This window comes from Stylophora pistillata, chromosome 13 (genome assembly GCF_964205215.1).
Source record: "Stylophora pistillata chromosome 13, jaStyPist1.2, whole genome shotgun sequence".
NCBI lineage: Eukaryota > Metazoa > Cnidaria > Anthozoa > Scleractinia > Pocilloporidae > Stylophora > Stylophora pistillata.
The window spans coordinates 25,047,195-25,065,682 of record NC_142531.1 but is presented as its reverse complement, the minus strand read 5'-3'; the positions used below and the strand labels follow the sequence as shown (position 1 = coordinate 25,065,682).

General features: G+C 39.0%; 3 protein-coding genes across 3 annotated transcripts in view; 2 read left to right on the top strand and 1 right to left on the bottom strand.

Moving 5' to 3' along the window:
• The first annotated feature begins 555 nt into the window (after positions 1-555).
• On the top strand, positions 556-3,454 carry LOC111326108 (uncharacterized). The gene is made up of 3 exons (XM_022930042.2): positions 556-812; positions 1,009-1,162; positions 2,041-3,454. The coding sequence occupies exons 1-3, from the start codon at positions 589-591 to the stop codon at positions 2,245-2,247; spliced, it is 585 nt and encodes a 194-aa protein (XP_022785777.1). The 5' UTR covers positions 556-588; the 3' UTR covers positions 2,248-3,454.
• Positions 2,364-18,366, bottom strand: LOC111326106 (nucleoporin 88). Its single transcript, XM_022930039.2, has 16 exons — positions 18,109-18,366; positions 16,906-17,075; positions 16,377-16,502; positions 15,694-15,987; positions 15,400-15,583; positions 15,054-15,249; positions 14,439-14,537; positions 14,098-14,170; positions 13,207-13,311; positions 12,903-12,965; positions 5,742-5,837; positions 5,153-5,278; positions 4,580-4,726; positions 4,039-4,165; positions 3,088-3,200; positions 2,364-2,732 (listed from the first exon to the last, which is right to left on the bottom strand). The coding sequence occupies exons 1-16, from the start codon at positions 18,364-18,366 to the stop codon at positions 2,669-2,671; spliced, it is 2,241 nt and encodes a 746-aa protein (XP_022785774.1). The 3' UTR covers positions 2,364-2,668.
• LOC111326112 (stalled ribosome sensor GCN1-like) overlaps positions 18,361-18,488 on the top strand; it is a 34,041-nt gene continuing 33,913 nt past the window's right edge. The window contains exon 1 of the mRNA XM_088742806.1: positions 18,361-18,474. Coding sequence (XP_088598932.1) covers positions 18,430-18,474 — 45 coding nt within the window. The 5' untranslated portion in view covers positions 18,361-18,429. The remainder of the gene's footprint in view (positions 18,475-18,488) is intronic.

Here is an 18,488-nt window from a genome sequence, read left to right as displayed (position 1 = left end):
AAAAAAATCCGGCCTGTACGGGATTCGAACCACTGATTTTTTTCAGGTCTGATTTTCGCTATTGCATAAATGGCGCTCTCTACTGCGAGGATCGTGCATCATACGTATCTACAACCGCAGTTCAAATTCATATATTCATATATTCATTGTATCCTATTTATTTTAAGTTAACTAATGAAAGAGAGGTAACTGTACACCGTAAATAGCATATCCGCATAGCTTATCTGGGCGATGTAGGGTTAAGATATATACAACATAAAATAATAAGTATGGGAAAACATATACATGTACATATGTGGTAGAAAATTAATGTATAAAGAGAGGGCAGGATCACTGCACACAAAACAAAGGAATTAGATAAAATCAATACACGGAAAAGGAGGCGAAAAGATATAATTTACAATAAAAATATTAAGCTTCTAATTAAGGAATAATTTATCAGCAAGATTATATACATCAGCATAAACCCCCTCATGCACTAAAAACAGTAACAATTCAGTCTAAAGGTGTTTTTTTTAATGATTGCTTTGGATTGGATTGCCTTTGAAGGGACCCAAGTAGTGCGAACAGAACCGGTGGGGAGTGGGGATGAGGTACTGCCAATGCCGAAAAGTATCGGGGTCACAATCCAACATGGCGTCCATGGTTAGAGGTAGTTGCTGCAGGCTAACCAGGCTGAGAGGTGTGTCAAGGACACTTTGTAAACTTTATATTAGTACAGATGTAACAAAGAAAGACCGTATTTTGGACAGAGTGAAAAAATTTGTTTTTGGAGAGGGACCACCTCCAGAAGAGGATGAAACACCCGAGAGGTAATTTGCACGTGTGAGCGAGGAAGTAATTTGAGTTGACGTACTTTGGAAAAAAATTAGAAAATCTTTTCACGCTTCGATAGCTTGTTGGAGTTGGTATATTCTTGCGGCTTGTTTTTGAATTTTGTGCAAACTTACCCAACTTAGCTAGAAATGTGATTCTAATTGGTCTTTGTGCTTTTTTCAATAATTTCAGTTATTTTCAATTTGTAAAAGTTGAAAAACCAGCTGTGTACAGCATGAAAAAAAAGGAAATCGTGGATAGATTAGGAAATATTATCACAGAAGTTATGCCTGACAACGAAAAATGGAGAAATCAGTCAATTAAAGATTTGGTTGTTAAATACAAGGTATGTAGATATCACCAAGAAATCTGCTTTAAAAGTAACATTAGTTATTATTTCTGTTCATTTTGGCTGCTTTCAATGAAAGAAATGGGGATATATTCTATAAGGGAGTTAGCTTCAAAATTTTCACAACATGGTTCAAAGTATAAACCCTTGGCTCATCCTCGGTGTAAAAACCTGTGAAGCTCATGAGTGACGTAAAACAAAGACAACAAAACATTATAAACAAAAGCGTACAGCAAAACAATACCTCATGAAACAAAGAAAACCTCATCAGGAGGATGACCCGAACCTTTTTACTCCCAGTAGTGACCAAAACATACTTTCTCCCTTCAGAATCCATACATTATCAAGTGCACCAGTGATGAGAATAAAGAAATATCAAAATGTTTTATATTATTTGATCCAACACTTAATTCTCTGAACTAAAATTGTAAGCAATGTAGAATAACAGTATCAGGAATTACCTATTAAGAGATCTTGAAGTGAAAGGATTAATTACTGAGGCAAGTTTCATCCCCCATAAGGTGTGTTATAAATGCACCTTTTGAAATATTATCAGAGGTCTTAACCCCTTCACTCCCAAGATCATATTACTAATTCTCCTTACTGTCTCCCATACAATTCTTATGATGTTAGATGGGAGAATTTGGTATTGGATCAACTAATAGTCCTCTAATTGACATTTTTCTGTATTCTCATCACTAATCTGCTTGATTTTGTGTTGATAATGTAAGGAGAAACTCTATCTTGGTCACATAAGGAAGTTTAAGGGGTTAAGGCCAGTCATGAGTGGAACATGTTTTTCATATTGTTCTGTTAATAAATTAAAACAATAATTGCAATTATTGACTATCGATGTTTTTATATTCTCTCTCTAGATTCTCAACAAGTGTTATGAGGAGTTTGGTATTTTGGTTCCCAATTTCCAGTTAAATGAAATGAAAAGTGTAGGGGATGTTATCAAATTCTACACAACAGCTAAACCTGAAGACAAAAGGACATTCAAATCTATTAACAAAAAAAAATTACCACGCAACTTATCCATCGGTGGATCTCTACCCCTCAAGAAAGTGTCCGTAACGTGAAATAGGAATATTGTATAACCCCAACAATGGGCTATGGAAAAGTTAGAGGGGAGGGGGAGGGGAAAGGGCTTATTGCAGAGGATGGGCTTTTTAGAAACTAACATTCTGGACAGATGAAACATCAGGTTAAATTTAATGGTTTTTGTACACTAGACTGACGTGTTAAAACTGAGGATTAATGTTCACAATGCCCTTCACAGTTCTTTCAGCCTTGCTTTTGTCAGAAAACAGCTGACTAACACTCACAAACTCTTTACTAAGTAATGGTTTACAAAAACAATATTACCATGTCTCTTCACCTCAGCCTGTTTCAATTTACATCTACACTGTTCACAGTGTGAATGGCCATTTGATCAAATAAATCTCCTCAATGAAAATTTATTTGTAGCACTGATAAGATTTTGTGACTAATGTTGTAAAATTATAATCCAACTTGAAGGTTTAGCTCTTTGACTTGATTTACAAGATGAGAAATCACTTCACTCCTACAAAAGATAAGCAAAAGTCTTTATGGTATAAAACAGCTTACAAGTTACATGTACTTGTGTTGTTACCATCATCATGAAATGAAACAAAGACACAGATTTATTTTCTAAACCAAAGTAAAGTTTTTGTTAGTTTGTGGCAGGTTGAGGTGCTAATATACTAAGCATTCAGAAGCACAAAGAACATACGATCTTGAACAAGGAAGCAGTGAAGGTTTGGGGAAAATCTGAGTGTGGTATTCCAAATCAAATGGGAAACAATCTTGAGACATGATCAAATTTCTATTGCTCCTATTTAAATAATGATGTACAGCAATAGGTATTTATACATAATTGCAACTGGTGTTGTACTCACTCTTCAGTTAGCACTTTTCTTATTTTACTCTGCTGTGATGTATTAACAACCAGTAATTTTGAAGATGAAGACTTCCTTGGATTTCTCTCAGAGTACAAGTGTTTAGATTTAATCTGCAATAAAAAAAACATTGGGCTCAATGGGATTCACTGTCAAAGCAGATTCACATGGGAATCCTCACATGTATAATATTTAGTTAATAATTGTGACACAAAACAATGTGAGCTCTTCTCCACCCCCACCTCCCTCTGTACCCCAATAAAACAATAAACAGATTCTGGAACAAAATTAACTTATGCTAGTTGTATTGAGGAATGATAATAGACTGAAATAAAATGCTTTGGGGTACTTCCTCCTAAATTACAAATAGTTCATTTCTTCTCGTGTTCATTTATGATTTATGATTTATGATTTATGATTTATTGATTTATTTAGCTTTGCCAATTGGCAGGGACACCGCAACAGCTTGCCCCGATTACTGCCGGCCCATTAAACCCACCCATCCCACCCCAGGGGAGGACATCCATCACACAGTCATCTCGTGTGTGGAAAATTAACGTCTCCTACCCCAACCCTGCAGGAGACAGGACCTCCATTTATTCATCCCTATCCGAGAAGACTAGAATATCTAACCATTTCTTGATGTTATAGAAAGGTAGCAAATTCTTCTCAATTATTTTAAGACCCTGAGTGTTGGTCCAGCCGGGGCTCAAACCCTTGACCTCCCGCCCAACAGTCCAGCGCTCTATCCATTGAGCTAACCGGGAGGCGGTTAATAGCATTATGGACATCTATTGTCACAAAGGGGAGTCTTTAAATTAGGATAGATTTCAAATTAACTGGACTGACTTTGTACACCAACATGGTTTCCATTTCATAGATTTGGCCACCAATTTTGCGAGAATAATTTATTGGTAAATCAATGGAGTATGATTTCAAAATGACACTTACCTGTTCTAAAGAATCCCTATGAAACCTCAAAAATGTTTCAATCTTCTCTAACTCTTTCTTCATTTTAGTCTCGGCATGGGATAGAACTGGAATGCCATGGTGAACATAACGGTACAGAGTTTCTAGTCTACAAGCAATTATAGGTTCATATGTTAAGCATGACCATTGTTTAGCACACTATCATTGTAATCAGGAAGCAATCCATTTTCATTTAAAATCCTGAAAATGGATGATTTTTAGGGGAATTTTGAGGTAACTTCAATCTAAACAGTATTTTTGTGGATTGTAATGAGAGACAGTTTCGACACCATGAAACCAGATGACAACAGCACTTCAAACACAGTTCATGGTGCAGGTGAATCTTAGGTCTGCAGAAAACCTTAGGGTTACCAAAAGTGTTCAAAGAAGAGAGGTATCCTATTGTGGGAGGTTAAAAATAGGCTTTTTCTTTGGCTAAGGTATTATTACATGTCCGGTTGGAGGAGGTTTTCAACCAAAGATGGCAGATTGTACATTTTCCTTACATCAAATGTTTTAATACCTTTCAACAAGTTGCATATGTTTCTCTGAGGTATCCACCAGTTTTTCTCCCAGTTTCTCAGCCTGGTCTTTAAGTTGGCTGCTGGCTTTGTCAAGTTTTTTCAAATTTTCTGTCTGCTGTTTCTTCTGATCTTTTAGGATCGAGATTCTAGGAAAAAAAATTTATTTCATTAGAACTGGCTGTCAGAAAAAAACTAAGAGGATTTTCTGATGGATAGGTTTCTTGCTTTGACTAACAACCTGTGTGTCACTTCAAATTTCTGCAGTGAGATTACAATCTTCTAAGTGATAATCTTGTCTCCCTTGTTTAACCCTCCACATTGCTCGTCACATTTCCCATGATACAGACATGGAGAATTTGTTTGATAATTTTAATTAAAAGTCTCTTGTTTGCACTCATTTTCCTTATTCCGATGTCCTTAATAATTGATTCAGCAGTAATGCTGTAAGGAAAAATAGGATCCCAGTCAAAACAGAGAATCCTTGCATTAGTCTAACAACAACTTTGGCCTTCAATTTGAACCAATCTTTAATATATTTTTCATCAGTAGTACTTGTCACGCATTAAGGCTACCTTTTTTCTATCTCTTCCCTGGCCTCATTCTGTTTTTGAATATACTGACTTCTTAATATTTCTTGTGCTTGTATAAGCAGCTGATAAAGTTCTTGTTGTGAGAGTTTTTCAGATTCTTCACCACCCCTGTAAGATGAATGCCGTTTAAATCAGTTAAAGTGAAAAACAAACAGAGAGAAAAGAAAAAAAAAAAGAACAAGAAAAACCAGAGAATTCCTCTCTCAGACTATTAATAGTTATTTGAGGGGTGGGAGGAGGCTGTTGTGATTTATAAACCTGAACTGCTTATTACCCAATCTTATTCTCAAGATCTCCCTTATAATTCTCTTTACTGTTGGCTATATAATTCTTGTGATGTTAGTTTTGAGAATTTGGTATTGGATCAACTACTGGTAATCATCCCCTGATTGTTTGGTATTTTCTTCATTCTTGTCACTCATCTGGTTGATATTGTATTGATAATGTAAGGAGAAATTCTGTCTTGGTCACTCATGGGGGTTAGAGGGTTAATAGATCCATTGTCCATTATCAGTGTCTTTTTTTCTTTTTGCTTATGTGCAAATTCATAAATACATAATGATGCACTCACCGTAACAATGGTGTTGATGTGTTTCTTGTTAGAATTTTCTCAATCTGGCTTTTGAATAATCCAACATTCAGTTGTCTTATTGGAGAAAACCCAGTACTGTAAAAAAACATATCAAAAAGAACCCTTTGAGCAAGATGAAGCAGATTTGTTTTAGCCCCATGACAATGCACTTTCACATTACTTTACCCTTGACACCCTAACACCAGTTTGCACATTCTCCATACTCTTCTCTATACATTTCCTAAATTACTTACAGGAAGAATTTGCATAATAATCAAGAACTTCTTGAACTTGTGACCATTTTCTATATTCTCATGACCTTAATGTTTGATTCAGGAGTGATACTGTTGGGAGAAATCAGATGTTTATCAATCTCAGGAGTTACAGGGTTGACAAATAACAATGTTCCATAACCTAAAGTCACCAGGAGTGTCTACAAAGAAGAGAGGAAAATATTGAGGAAACTTTTTGTAAGTTACAAAACGTTTCCCGTGTTCAGTCCATGCGGGACTGGTAATCTACGTCGTGTATTGTTGATATTATGGTATGGACCATGTGCTCGGACCTCCAGAAGTAAAAGTTCGGTCCTAAATGTTTGTTTATTTTCTCATAAATGTTTTCGTCACGTTTCCTGCGAGTCCACAAATCTTGTGAGTATGTAGTCACTGTAGTATTTTCGTTTCGCTTCGTTTTGTTTACGTTTGTTTCCTTTTTTTTGTACAGTCAAACCAGATCTTTGTAAATAAAACCCATATTCGAGTATTCAAGTCTACATTTGCGTTTGAAAGATTTACGTTGGATTCGCTGGTTATCATCTTGGATTTCGTCAATTGTGCAATGGATTACCCGTTCTTTGATTGATCTTGTGCCATCAATAATTTTTTCCTTCGCTTGTGGATCGGTTGTGGATTAACATGGATTCACGTGGGTTGAGAAAGAAAACCGTCGAGGGCATTGCTCATGAGAGAATTCTTCGCTTAAGGTGTAGCCGGTCTGGTTCAAAGGCAGTCGTCTCCAGAAGACAGCGCGAATTAATCGAGCTTATGAAGAACTCTGACAATGTTGATCAGGTTAGAGCGAAGTTTCTTGAGTTTGAGTTAGCTATGAGAAATTTTTACGAAGCACATGATAAGTATCACGCTGAGTTGATTGATGGAAGTGCCATTCGGGACTCAATCGAGTATTTTGAATCAGTGAAGCGTGTGGGAACCGCCGTGTTTCAGTCATTTGATGCATGGTTACAATCAGCTGAGTTTAAGCTCCATGAAGAATTAGATCTTGCCATTAGTCTTCATCCCAAAGATTCTATCAGTAATATTGGTTCTGTCAATTCAAAGTCTGCTGTGAGTTCTAGAAGGAGTAAGTCCAAATCTAACGCAAGCTCCAGTATCTCACGGTCAAGCACTGCCTCAAGTGCAAGGCTGAAAGCCTCTGCTAAGAAAGCTGCCTTGTCAGTAGAAGCATCCGCATTGAGGACACGGCAGGATATTCAGTTACAAGAGCTGTTGTTGAAGCAGAGGAAAGAGAATTTCCAGCTCGAAACCGAGCTAGCAAAGGCCGAGGCAGAAGAAAAGGTGTACAATCATTGCGAAGAGCAAAGTCCACCAAAACCATCAGGTCAGTCACCGACTTCACATGAAACTAAGGAGGGCAACACTGTGATTGTCCCTGAATGTCAAGAAAATCTTACACTGACCCCAGTAGCTCAATTTTTGACTTCCACCCCATATCAAGATAAAGATAAAGAAACTGTGGAAGTTGCGATTGATCAGACAGAGAAGGATTGCAGTCCTTTAAACCCAGATGCCTGTGAATGGAAAGGTTACACACATTCCCCCTATAAAAGTAGTGGTGAAACTACTGAAAGCAAATTATTGGAACAACATCTAGATCTTAGTCACAAGAATGTCAGTCACACAATTGAGGTTCAGAAGCTGCAACAACAACAAAACCAACTGCTTCAAGAATTACTGAAACAGCAGCAGCTTCAAACATTAGCGATGTCGTTGCCACAGCCAGAAATCTCGGTATTTTCAGGCCATCCTGTTAAGTACTCGGATTTTGTACGAGCTTTTGAGAATTTGATAGAGTCAAAGACAAGCAGCCCGAGCTCTCGTTTGTACTATCTCGTCCAATATACGTCTGGGGAAGTGAAGGAGTTAATGCAGAGCTGTTTGTCAATGGATCCCGCAGAAGGCTACAAGACTGCAAGAGCACTCCTCAAGGATATATATGGTGAAAGCTACAAAATAGCGACTGCTCTCATTGATCAAGTAACAAAATCTCCTCAGATTAAGGCAGATGATGGTCCTGCTTTGCAAAGGTACTCTGTTCTACTTACAAGTTGTAAGAACTCGCTCCAAGAAATTGGATACTTGAGCAAAATCGAAAACCCTGACACTCTCCAAAGGATCATTGGAAGGCTGCCACTTGGGCTGAGACAGAGATGGCGTGAAAAGGCTGACCACATCACAGGGGATTTGAAAAGGGAAGTTACTATTGGAGATATTGCAGAATTTGTTGAAGCAAAGGCTAGAATCGCCAATCACCCAGTGTTCGGGAACATCTATTCAAACGAAGACAAGAACACTGCTGCAAGCGCTGGTTCCAAATGAAGACACAGAACACCATCAAAGGAGCACAAAGGTTCTGCTTTCACAACACATGGAACTACTCCAGAAAGTCCCACTGACCCTCCTAAGGACAACACCGAAAATGTGCCGAAGAAGTCGAATATTAAGTGCCCACTGTGTAAAGAGAGTCATTGGCTGTCACGATGCCAGCTGTTCAGAGGAAAGACTGTCGACGAGCGAATTACTTTTGTGCGTAGTAGAGGACTGTGTGATAATTGTCTCGTGGCAGGACATATGGCAATGTCTTGCCCCAAGCAGAGCTACTGCCAGATAGTCGGATGTAAGATAGGTCATCGAAAACATTCTACATTCTTACACCCGAAGAATGACAAACCAGCCAAAACAGAACCTGCATCAACATCTGAGACTCAGTCGAGCAACACAGACAATGAGAAGCAAAATACTCGAGCACGAAGCTGTTTCACCGAAGTGGTTGCGTGCGAAGGAACGTGTAGTGCCACTGGGGCCGGAGCGTCAGCTACAGGACTTGCCATAGTTCCAGTTAATGTCAGAGCTAAGGGAAAGGAGAAGATGGTTCAAACCTACGCGTTTCTGGATCCAGGATCGAATACTACGTTTTGCACTAACAAGTTGATAGAACGTCTGGACACGACAGGTAGAAAGGCGACATTGTCTTTAACTACCATGGATAGTGATAATGTTAAGAGTGAGAGTCGGGTGGTCAATTTGGAAGTTTCTGATCTGCAGGGACGTAATGTTGTTGAGCTACCGGATGTTTTCTCGCAAGTTAAGCTCCCAGTCACACTTGATGACATTGCAGTTCAAAGTGATGTGGAAAGGTGGTTATACCTGAAAGATAACGACTTACCTTGTATTGATGCCGACGTTGAATTGCTCATAGGCAGCGATGTGCCCAAAGCTCTTGAGCCTCAAGAAACGCAGAGAAGTGAAGATGGTGGCCCATATGCTGTGCGAACACTGCTAGGATGGACCATCAATGGCCCACTTGGTAGGCCGAGTAAGTCAAGCCGTACTACAAACCGTATTCAGTCTCATGTTCTCTTTGACCAGCAGTTCGCGCGTTTCTGTGAAATGGAATTTAACGATTCGCAGTTCAGCATCGAGAAAGGATTGTCGCAAGATGACAAGAGAGCCCTTACCATGATGGAAGAGTCTGCCGAGTTTCACGATGGTCATTATGAAATTGCACTTCCTTGGAAGGTCTTCCCTCCTGATCTACCTAACAACAAGTTAGTCGCTGAACGTCGCCTTGGGTTGCTGAAGAAGAGACTGGTGAAGGATCTGGAACTACACCGGAAGTATTCTGTATTTATGAATGACTTGTTTAACAAAGGTCATGCACGAAAGGTTCCTGAAGATCAGCGTGATGGTTCGCCCGCATGGTACTTACCTCATCATCCTGTCACTCATCTGCAAAAACCCGACAAGGTCAGGGTGGTCTTCGACTGTGCGGCAAAGTTCCAGAATGTCTCGCTCAACCAACAAATATTGCAAGGACCTGATTTAACCAACTCACTCACTGGAGTTCTGACAAGATTTAGAGAACAGCCCATAGCCATTATGGCTGACATCGAGAAGATGTTTTATCAAGTACAAGTACCAACCGAGGATAGCAGGTATCTCCGCTTCCTGTGGTGGCCGGGTGGTGACACGGATAAAGAACCAGAAGAATTTCAAATGCTAGTTCACCTTTTCGGAGGTGTCTCGTCCCCTAGTTGTGCCAATTATGCACTGCAGAAAACAGCCGATGACAATGCAGAACATTTTGACAAAGACACTATTCAAACAGTAAAAAGAAATTTCTATGTTGACGATTGCTTGAAGTCTGTGGAAGATAACCAACAAGCAAGTCGATTGGTAAACCAACTATGTCAGTTGCTAGCTAGAGGAGGTTTTCATTTAACAAATGGATTTCAAATGCATATGATGTCATTAAGTCAGTCCCCATGTCTGAGAGAGCCGGATCTGTCAAAGAGCTCGATCTCGAGAACTTGCCTGTAGAGCGTACCCTCGGCATTCAGTGGGATGTCCAGTCAGATACATTCCGTTTCAAGATTGTTGTGAAGGACCGACCCCCAACGAGGAGGGGTATTCTCTCTGTCATAAGTTCAATTTATGACCCTCTGGGATTCATTGCCCTGTTGATTCTGCCTGCGAAAGCAATTCTGCGTGATCTGTGCCGGAAAGGATTAGACTGGGATGACAGAATTCCACATGAAGATTTAGTGCGTTGGCAAGACTGGTTGAGGGAACTTCCTGAACTTGAACAGTTCGCCGTTCAACGTTGTTTAAAACCCAAGAACTTTGGCCGCATAGTGTCCAGCCAAATTCACAATTTCTCAGATGCATCAAGTGAAGGATATGGTGCTGTTTCGTACCTTCGAGTCATCAATGAAGCTAAAAATGTCCATTGTGCCTTTTTGATAGGGAAGACACGACAAACGCCTCAGAAGTCAGTTACTATTCCTCGCCTAGAGCTGTCAGCCGCTGTAGTTGCCACCGGATTGAACAGGATGATGCAGCACGAGCTGGATGTTGCAGTGGATGAAAGGTTCTTTTGGACCAACAGCACATGTGTGTTGAGCTATATCATGAACAAGGAAAGGAGGTTCCAGACGTTCGTTGCGAACAGAATTACAACAATCCATGAAAGATCGCGACCAGACCAGTGGTACTATGTTGGTACAGTTTCTAACCCTGCTGACGATGCATCTAGAGGACTTTCCGCTGAAGAGCTTATCAACAAAAACCGCTGGACTAGTGGCCCTTCCTTTCTCTGGGAAGCAGAGGACTGCTGGCCTAAGCAACCCAACGTTCCTGTGGAAATAAAGGGAGATGATCCCGAGGTAAATAAAGAAAGGAAAGCCTTCTCAGTAGCGTCTACAGTTGAAGTCAACTTCTTAAACCGAATGGTGCAGTCCTGTTCCTCCTGGTATAGGCTCAAGAAGTTGATGGCGTGGATACTACGCTACCGTTGTAATCTTCTGCGAAAGTGTCGCGGACGAAGGGAAGCCAGCGCTAAAGTACTCCTCTCTGGGAAACCCAGTCCCATCAGTGTAGAAGAAATGCACTCTGCTGAGATAGAAGTCTTGAAGTATGTACAAAGGCAAAGCTTTAGTGAAGAGTTGGTGTGTCTTCAGGATAAAGAATCAGAAGTTGTGCACAAGAAATCAGACCGAGCCAGCCGCACACTTTCTGTCAAGAAATCAAGCTCAATTGCCAGGTTGGATCCGGAGTTGCGCAATGGCCTGCTGTGTGTTGGGGGAAGATTGAGGCACGCACCAATCGAACAAGAGCGAAGACACCCTATAATACTGCCAAAGAATCACCATGTTGTAGATCTGATCGTCAGGCATTACCATTTGCTTTCTGGACATTCTGGTCAAGAATATGTGCTCTCTTTGATCAGAAAGAGTTACTGGATTATCAAAGGAAGAGTCGCTGTGAGAAGAGTTGTAAACCGCTGTTTAAGCTGTAGACGAAGACAGGCTCCGTCTGGAGCTCAGAAGATGGCCGATCTTCCTACCGACAGGGTCACACCTGATAAACCCCCTTTCAGTTTTGTAGGTGTCGATTGTTTTGGCCCGTTTTGGGGTAAAGAGGGCCAAAAGTCAAGTCAAGCGCTATGGTGTCTTGTTTACGTGTTTGGCTACCAGAGCCATTCACTTGGAAGTCGCCCAGAGTATGGACACGGATTCGTTTTTAAACTCATTGAATCTTCCTCCCGGCGTGTTCAGGAAAGAGGATGGCTACTCCCGAAGAAGGTGGTGCCAGGTACAATATTTGGCCAAAGTGTTTTGGCGGAGATGGATTAGAGAGTACTTGCCGCAGTTGCAGGAGAGGCAGAAATGGGCTTATCCATCGCGGAACTTTGCCGTTAATGACATAGTACTTGTGGTTGATGATAGAGTACCAAGATCTTCATGGCCTCTTGGTCGGGTTATCGCTGTATGCAAAAACAGTATGGATGGGTACGTGAGAAGTGTAACTGTGAAGACCAGAACAGCACTGTAAGATCGCCCTGTTGATAAGATTGTTCTCCTGGAGTCGGTGGAGATGTCAGAAGGCACGAAATGAAGCATTACTGAACTGAACTATGATACGATTTGAACTTTATATTCTCTCGCAGAACTGTTAGATACAACGTTTTGTTTGCGTCGAGTTTCTTTAAAATCTTTGTTCATTACGTCCGATTTTAGGGGCCGGAATGTAAGTTACAAAACGTTTCCTGTGTTCAGTCCGCGCGGGACTGGTAATCTACATCATGTATTGTTGATATTATGGTATGGACCATGTGCTCGGACCTCCAGAAGTAAAAGTTCGGTCCTAAATGTTTGTTTATTTTCTCATAAATGTTTTCGTCACGTTTCCTGTGAGTCCACAAATCTTGTGAGTATATAGTCACTGTAGTATTTTCGTTTCGCTTCGTTTTGTTTACGTTTGTTTCCTTTTTTTTGTACAGTCAAACCAGATCTTCGTAAGTAAAACCCATATTCGAGTATTCAAGTCTACACTTTTAACCTTTAAATAAAACTGACAAACCAACCTTTCATAGCTGGTTTCTAGGTCTGCCTCTGTTGTTGGAGGAGAGTGTGGTCTATCTAATAAACTAGGAAAATATGAAATACAAAAACCAAACAAATTTTATTATATGAGAAATGGAAAGAATAAAATACTTTTCAAAGTTGACCTTGACAAGAACAGTCATGACTGAAAAAATTTTTAATTTTTTCACAAGTAATTAAATCTATTGTAATTAAAGGATAATTTATTTGCACCATTTTTGATCACCAATACATTATATAATGGATTCGTCATTGTAAATAAAGATGTTTGTAAAAAACTCTTACTTCAAAGGTTTAACAATACATTCCATATTTGAAGTCAAACATAGTATTGCAGAACCAAGGATTTTGTTGTTCACCACACCCACACCAAGCACTGGAGAAAGTGAACTGAAACAGAATGTACAAAAAAACAAACAGTAAGTTTAAATAAAAAACTAAAGGCTTAAGATGGGACTTAAACAGACAAAAAAACTGTGGATCATAGCTATCCTCAACTTGCCTTAGTTTATACAGCCACCATGAAAAATACCAGTAAGAGCAATATTACTTATCATTAAAAACTGGATCATTGGATAATGCAATTCAAGACTTTTTATTGGCTTAGTCATTATGGTATATGAGTCAATATGACATAATCTAATATCTGTATACTGTAACAGCCAGTTTCTTCTTACAAAATAAAGTCAAGAAGATTTGTTTAATATCTTGGGAGTGGTTTTTTAATATAACAATTATTCCACTCGCCCTTGTTGGATAGCCAACTCGGCACTACACGCCTCGTTGGCTATCTATCATCTCATATCCGATGCGCGCTCGTGGAATAATTGTTAATTATTATATGGCTGTGTCTCGGAAGGACTGGGAACTACCGAATTCATGAATTTGATTGGCTGAAATCAATATTGAAAGCGGTCTAGATTTTCCCATCTAGACCAGCATCTAGACTGGTCTAGAAAAAAAGGTACAAAGAATATAACAAATTGGCATATAAGACAAAGCCATATAATAAACATCTTATTAACCGAGCTAGGTCGGTCTGTATGGGAGAATCTTGACCTCGGTCGCTGGTACAGACCTCACTGTGTTCGGTCTGTACTGGCGACCTCGGTCAAGATTCTCCCATACAGACCTCCCGCTCAGTTAATAAAAAATAACTATAAAATCGCTACATACCTTGCTGTTGGTGAGGTACATATCATGTGATAAACAATGGCTGCTTCATCAATGTCAAAGTAACTCTGATCATCTATAAAAGAGTCAAAATTTGGGGAAATATTGCTTATAAACTGATTATTAAACATACTACAGTAGGAAAAATCTGAAAATTTCTATGTACCACTATCTCTATATGGTAAGCCCATATCATACAGATTTTCCTATATCTTCTAAATGGGATGGTGTTCCACATGTAAATAGTAATTTTCAAATATGTCTCATACAAACTTAAGACTACTTGATTTTGCATATTGCTTTCTAATGCTCAGCAAGCTAGTTTTCCTTCCATAAAGATTTACCTTGCATGCAATAACTTTGTAGTTTCTTGGTCCAAGGCAATGAAACAGTGTGTACTCCGGCATTATGGGAACAGTGATACAGATACGGAGACACTGGATCTGAAGGGAAACAAATTTTAAGACTTATAGCAACTTGAACAAATTTATGCTACAATATTTAACCTCAAAAGACAACAGGGTCAACACTTTTCAACTTAAAACATTCCATGACTTTACATGACCCCCACTCAAATTCCTCAACTTTCCAGGCTTAGAAAAATAATGCTATGAAATTTCAAGATTTTTCCGGTTTTGTTATTATACAACTGCTATACTTTGTTTAAATAGCCAGCCCATAGTGTTTAAAAATATCAACTGGTTGGAGGCAAACCAGTTGGCTACGCATGAAGTGCGGCCAAGAAGTTGAACTTGGAGCAACCAAGAACAAAATTAATGCAGAGAGCAGCACCATGGAGGGCTCAAACTTGGGACTACCCGGTTACATATTCACCCAGGCACACTGCCTCCCTATAGGTAGGTTCCTTATAAAATTTGCACCTTGCTTTTTCTTTGTTATTGAGGAAGATCCTTTTAAAACATGGCATTCCCTGATAAATAAAATTCATTGGCTGGTACCTTGCTCAAGTCTCAACAAGGACAAGTTTTCATGTTCATCAGACTCCTCTCCTGTAGAGCCTCTATCAGACTGGGATCCTGTTCCATCATTCAGTAAACACAGCTGGAGTTCAACACATTCGTGAACAAAGAGTGAAAGCTTCCTCTGAAAACTATTGGTTTGGACCTGTCCATGTCTGCTCCAGAAGTCTTCTTCCTGAAAATACGTCAATTTTTCAACATCTTTGGGATAAAACTTGATGCTTGCATCATTATCTTATTAATATTATAAATAACTAATTGAGAAACAAATTATCATGTCAAAACACAGGGTTTTCATTGAGAAATGTAGAGAAAGAAGGAATACCTCATCTGCATCATCAGATTCTTCAGATTCCAAAGCAATACAGTGATAAATTTTTCCACTGGTTGTTGCCATGGCAATAACAGGGGGTTGGCACTGAAGACACAGTAAAGAGCAGGCATCCAGACCATAATTATCATCTGCTGCAGGGAACATTGTTAGGGGACCAACAACCATTGGTTGATGCCTGTTAAAATAGGAAGAAATTAGATAACATGTCTTATTAGTAGTTATTAATCTGTAATATGACTTGCATCTTAAATAACTTTTACTCTTGAAAAGAAATGCTTTATGTACCGTATCTGAGAAATTCTGTGGAGAAGATAACAGATGTCTCCATTTTCTCTCAAAATGAAAACCGGGTAAGCAATGTCTGGTTCAATATCATCATAGCTTGGTCTCGCTTTTGAGTTGATATCTCTAACAGCCGGTGCAAAATCAAATGCAGTGGCTTTCTCTCCAAGCGCAGCTGCAACTGCTGACAGTGATCCAACAGATATTGACTTCTGGCTGTACTCGGCTGTCAGGGAAGAGGATTCCCCTACCGAAATGGTCTCTATTGGCGAAGATGGCTTGAGGATGTTGTAAAGTCTGTCAAAGAGAACAGATTACAAAAAGGAAAATAAACCAAATTGAAGATGAAAAGAAAACAAATTAACAAAAGGAAAATAAACTATACCACTGTTCAGGTTGCCTCTATAATGTAATGCATTTGTCAACTTTTTATTGAAGAAAACTTTATTTTCAAAAACCCTTTGACCCCTGAGTCACCAATATCAAATTTCTCCTAACAAATATTACCCCTGAATCAAGTATCAAGGTCACAAGAGTAATGGAAATGATCACCAACCAATTAAAAGAAGCTCTAGATTGTTGAACAAATTCTCCTTGTAAGCACCTTTGGAAATATACAGGGAACAGTATGGAGAATGTGCATGCTGATATTGGGGTGTAAAGGGATAAATAAAGCCACAGAATACCTCAAGTTATTGTCTGATGTAAGCACCATAAGATGAGTGTCAGGTTTACTTCCTGGATGCCATTTGACGTCAAGGACCTTTATCTTGTGATTTGTAACAAAGAATCTTGAATCAATAGGAATTGTCCTGGAACAAAGCATTCATGAACACTCAGGTGAAATAGAGATAACATTTTTTGGACACAGAAGAAGACTGGATGAAAAATTGTCAATATAACTATTCCACTTATCTATAAGCTCAACTGAATGGTTAACTTTGGATAAAATCTTACATTAACATGCATCTCATCCATGGAATTTCAATACATTAACTTTTGAATAGATGATGAGAATAAACTGACTCATCAGCTACATTGTAGAGGGAGCTGATTTGATGTAACACCAAATTCTCTCAACAAATTTACATGGAATTGTAGGTTGTCAGAAGGGAGAATTGCCAATCAGGCGAGTTAAAGTTTAAAGTGACAGTTAATCATGAATTGGACCTTAAAGGTTTTGTGAATCACAAACTCACAGCTAAAACCGCATACCTGCAGAGAACTTCCTCACTGCCACCATCGTATGCCGCAAACTTTCCCCATCTTGTCGGCATCTCAAGAACCATTATTCCTCTTTGTCCAACAAGCAAAAGGTACTTTGACGAAGGGCTGAACAGCATGGAATACACGTCAAATAAAGGAGTCTCAGTGCATACAAAAGTCTGTTGACAAAAGTTCAACAAAGATTATACATTCAATTTGATCTACAACTTTCTAGTATCTGAGGATGACTGCCATCTAATTTCTTCTTACAGTGTCACCTCTGAATCACTCATCAAGGTCATGAGAATAAAGAAAATGATCACTAACTAAAGACGCTCCTAATTGTTTGACAATTTCTCCTTGTTAACACCTCAAGAAATGTGTAGAGAAAAGTGTGGAGAATATGCATACTGATGTTGAGGTGCAATAGGTCAAGTATGGCAACATTTGGAAAGATTTCTGTCTAAACTCATACTATTCTAAGACAAAACCCCAATTCCAAAGCTGATCTCAAGTTTTTCTCATTGTATACTTTTGGCAACAAACCACACGCATAATGAAATAATGAAGTATGAGATTATATCAAAATCTAATTCCAAATAATTTATGACTTTTTTTTAATTAGTTAGGGTGGTCTTGTTATGACCTTGCCAGTGAAGTACACTAAGGCATAAGACATGTTAATAAATCACGTAATTAAGGTTGAAGGAGAAAAATCAGTAAATGGCCTAATCAGTCAATTATAACAAGTAATAAGTCGATCAAAGAGTCAGTCAGAAGTTCAATCTGTCAATTGATCAGTCTTGCAGTCCAATTACTTCGTAAATCCATCGATCAATCAATCAATCAATTTATCTATCAATCAATCAACCATCAGTCAATCAATCAATCGATCTATCAATCAATCACTCCATCAACTAATCAAACTATCAGTCAATCAATCAATGAGACATTCTATCTATCAATCACTCAGTCATTCCACCAACCAGTTAAACTATCGGTCAATCCATCCTTCAGTTAGTCAGTCAGTTACTCGCTGTCTGTCACTAGCTCAGTCAACTGTCAGTCGGTTGTTCAATCAACTAATTAATAAGTCAATCAGTCAATCAATCCACCGATCAGTTGGTCAGTCAATTACTCACTGTCTGTCACTAAGTCAGTCAACAGTCAGTCGGAAATTCAATCAATCATTTGATCAAACAGTGAACTTACTTGGAATTTAGCAGACCATTCTTTTTCAAAATGTAAGTTTTTCAGATTAGCTGTCAGTACACTAGTGTTCGAAGAATTCCATATAAATATTTCACCATCGTTTTCGATTAAAATGTTTCTTGATGTCCTCTCCGGAAATTCCTCTCTTTCTCTTGAGTTTTCTTCACTAACCGTTGCCGAGAGCGCTCCAAAAACTGGGTGCTTAGGCAAATCAGTTTGCCACTTCTGATTCGCATCCGAGTGCGTTTTTGCCGCCATGTTCCTCTAGAACGTTGTTTGTTACCTTACAATTTACATGAAGGAAATATTAACTCGCATCAAATGGATTGTGGGCTCAAAAAGTACGTGGCCAATATGGCGGCCGAGGTAAAGTTTGGAGA

Bases quoted from the DNA above. Each gene is read 5' to 3' on its own strand.
- LOC111326108 (XM_022930042.2), top strand. From the start codon at position 589: ATGAGGTACTGCCAATGCCGAAAAGTATCGGGGTCACAATCCAACATG. The intron at 813-1,008 runs GTAATTTGCACG...CAATAATTTCAG, and splicing joins GAGGATGAAACACCCGAGAG to TTATTTTCAATTTGTAAAAG. The intron at 1,163-2,040 runs GTATGTAGATAT...TTCTCTCTCTAG, and splicing joins ATTTGGTTGTTAAATACAAG to ATTCTCAACAAGTGTTATGA.
- LOC111326106 (XM_022930039.2), bottom strand. From the start codon at position 18,366: ATGGCGGCAAAAACGCACTCGGATGCGAATCAGAAGTGGCAAACTGAT. The intron at 13,312-14,097 runs GTATGTAGCGAT...ATTCTGTTTCAG, and splicing joins TGTACCTCACCAACAGCAAG to TTCACTTTCTCCAGTGCTTG. The intron at 12,966-13,206 runs GTAAGAGTTTTT...ATATTTTCCTAG, and splicing joins TGTATTGTTAAACCTTTGAA to TTTATTAGATAGACCACACT.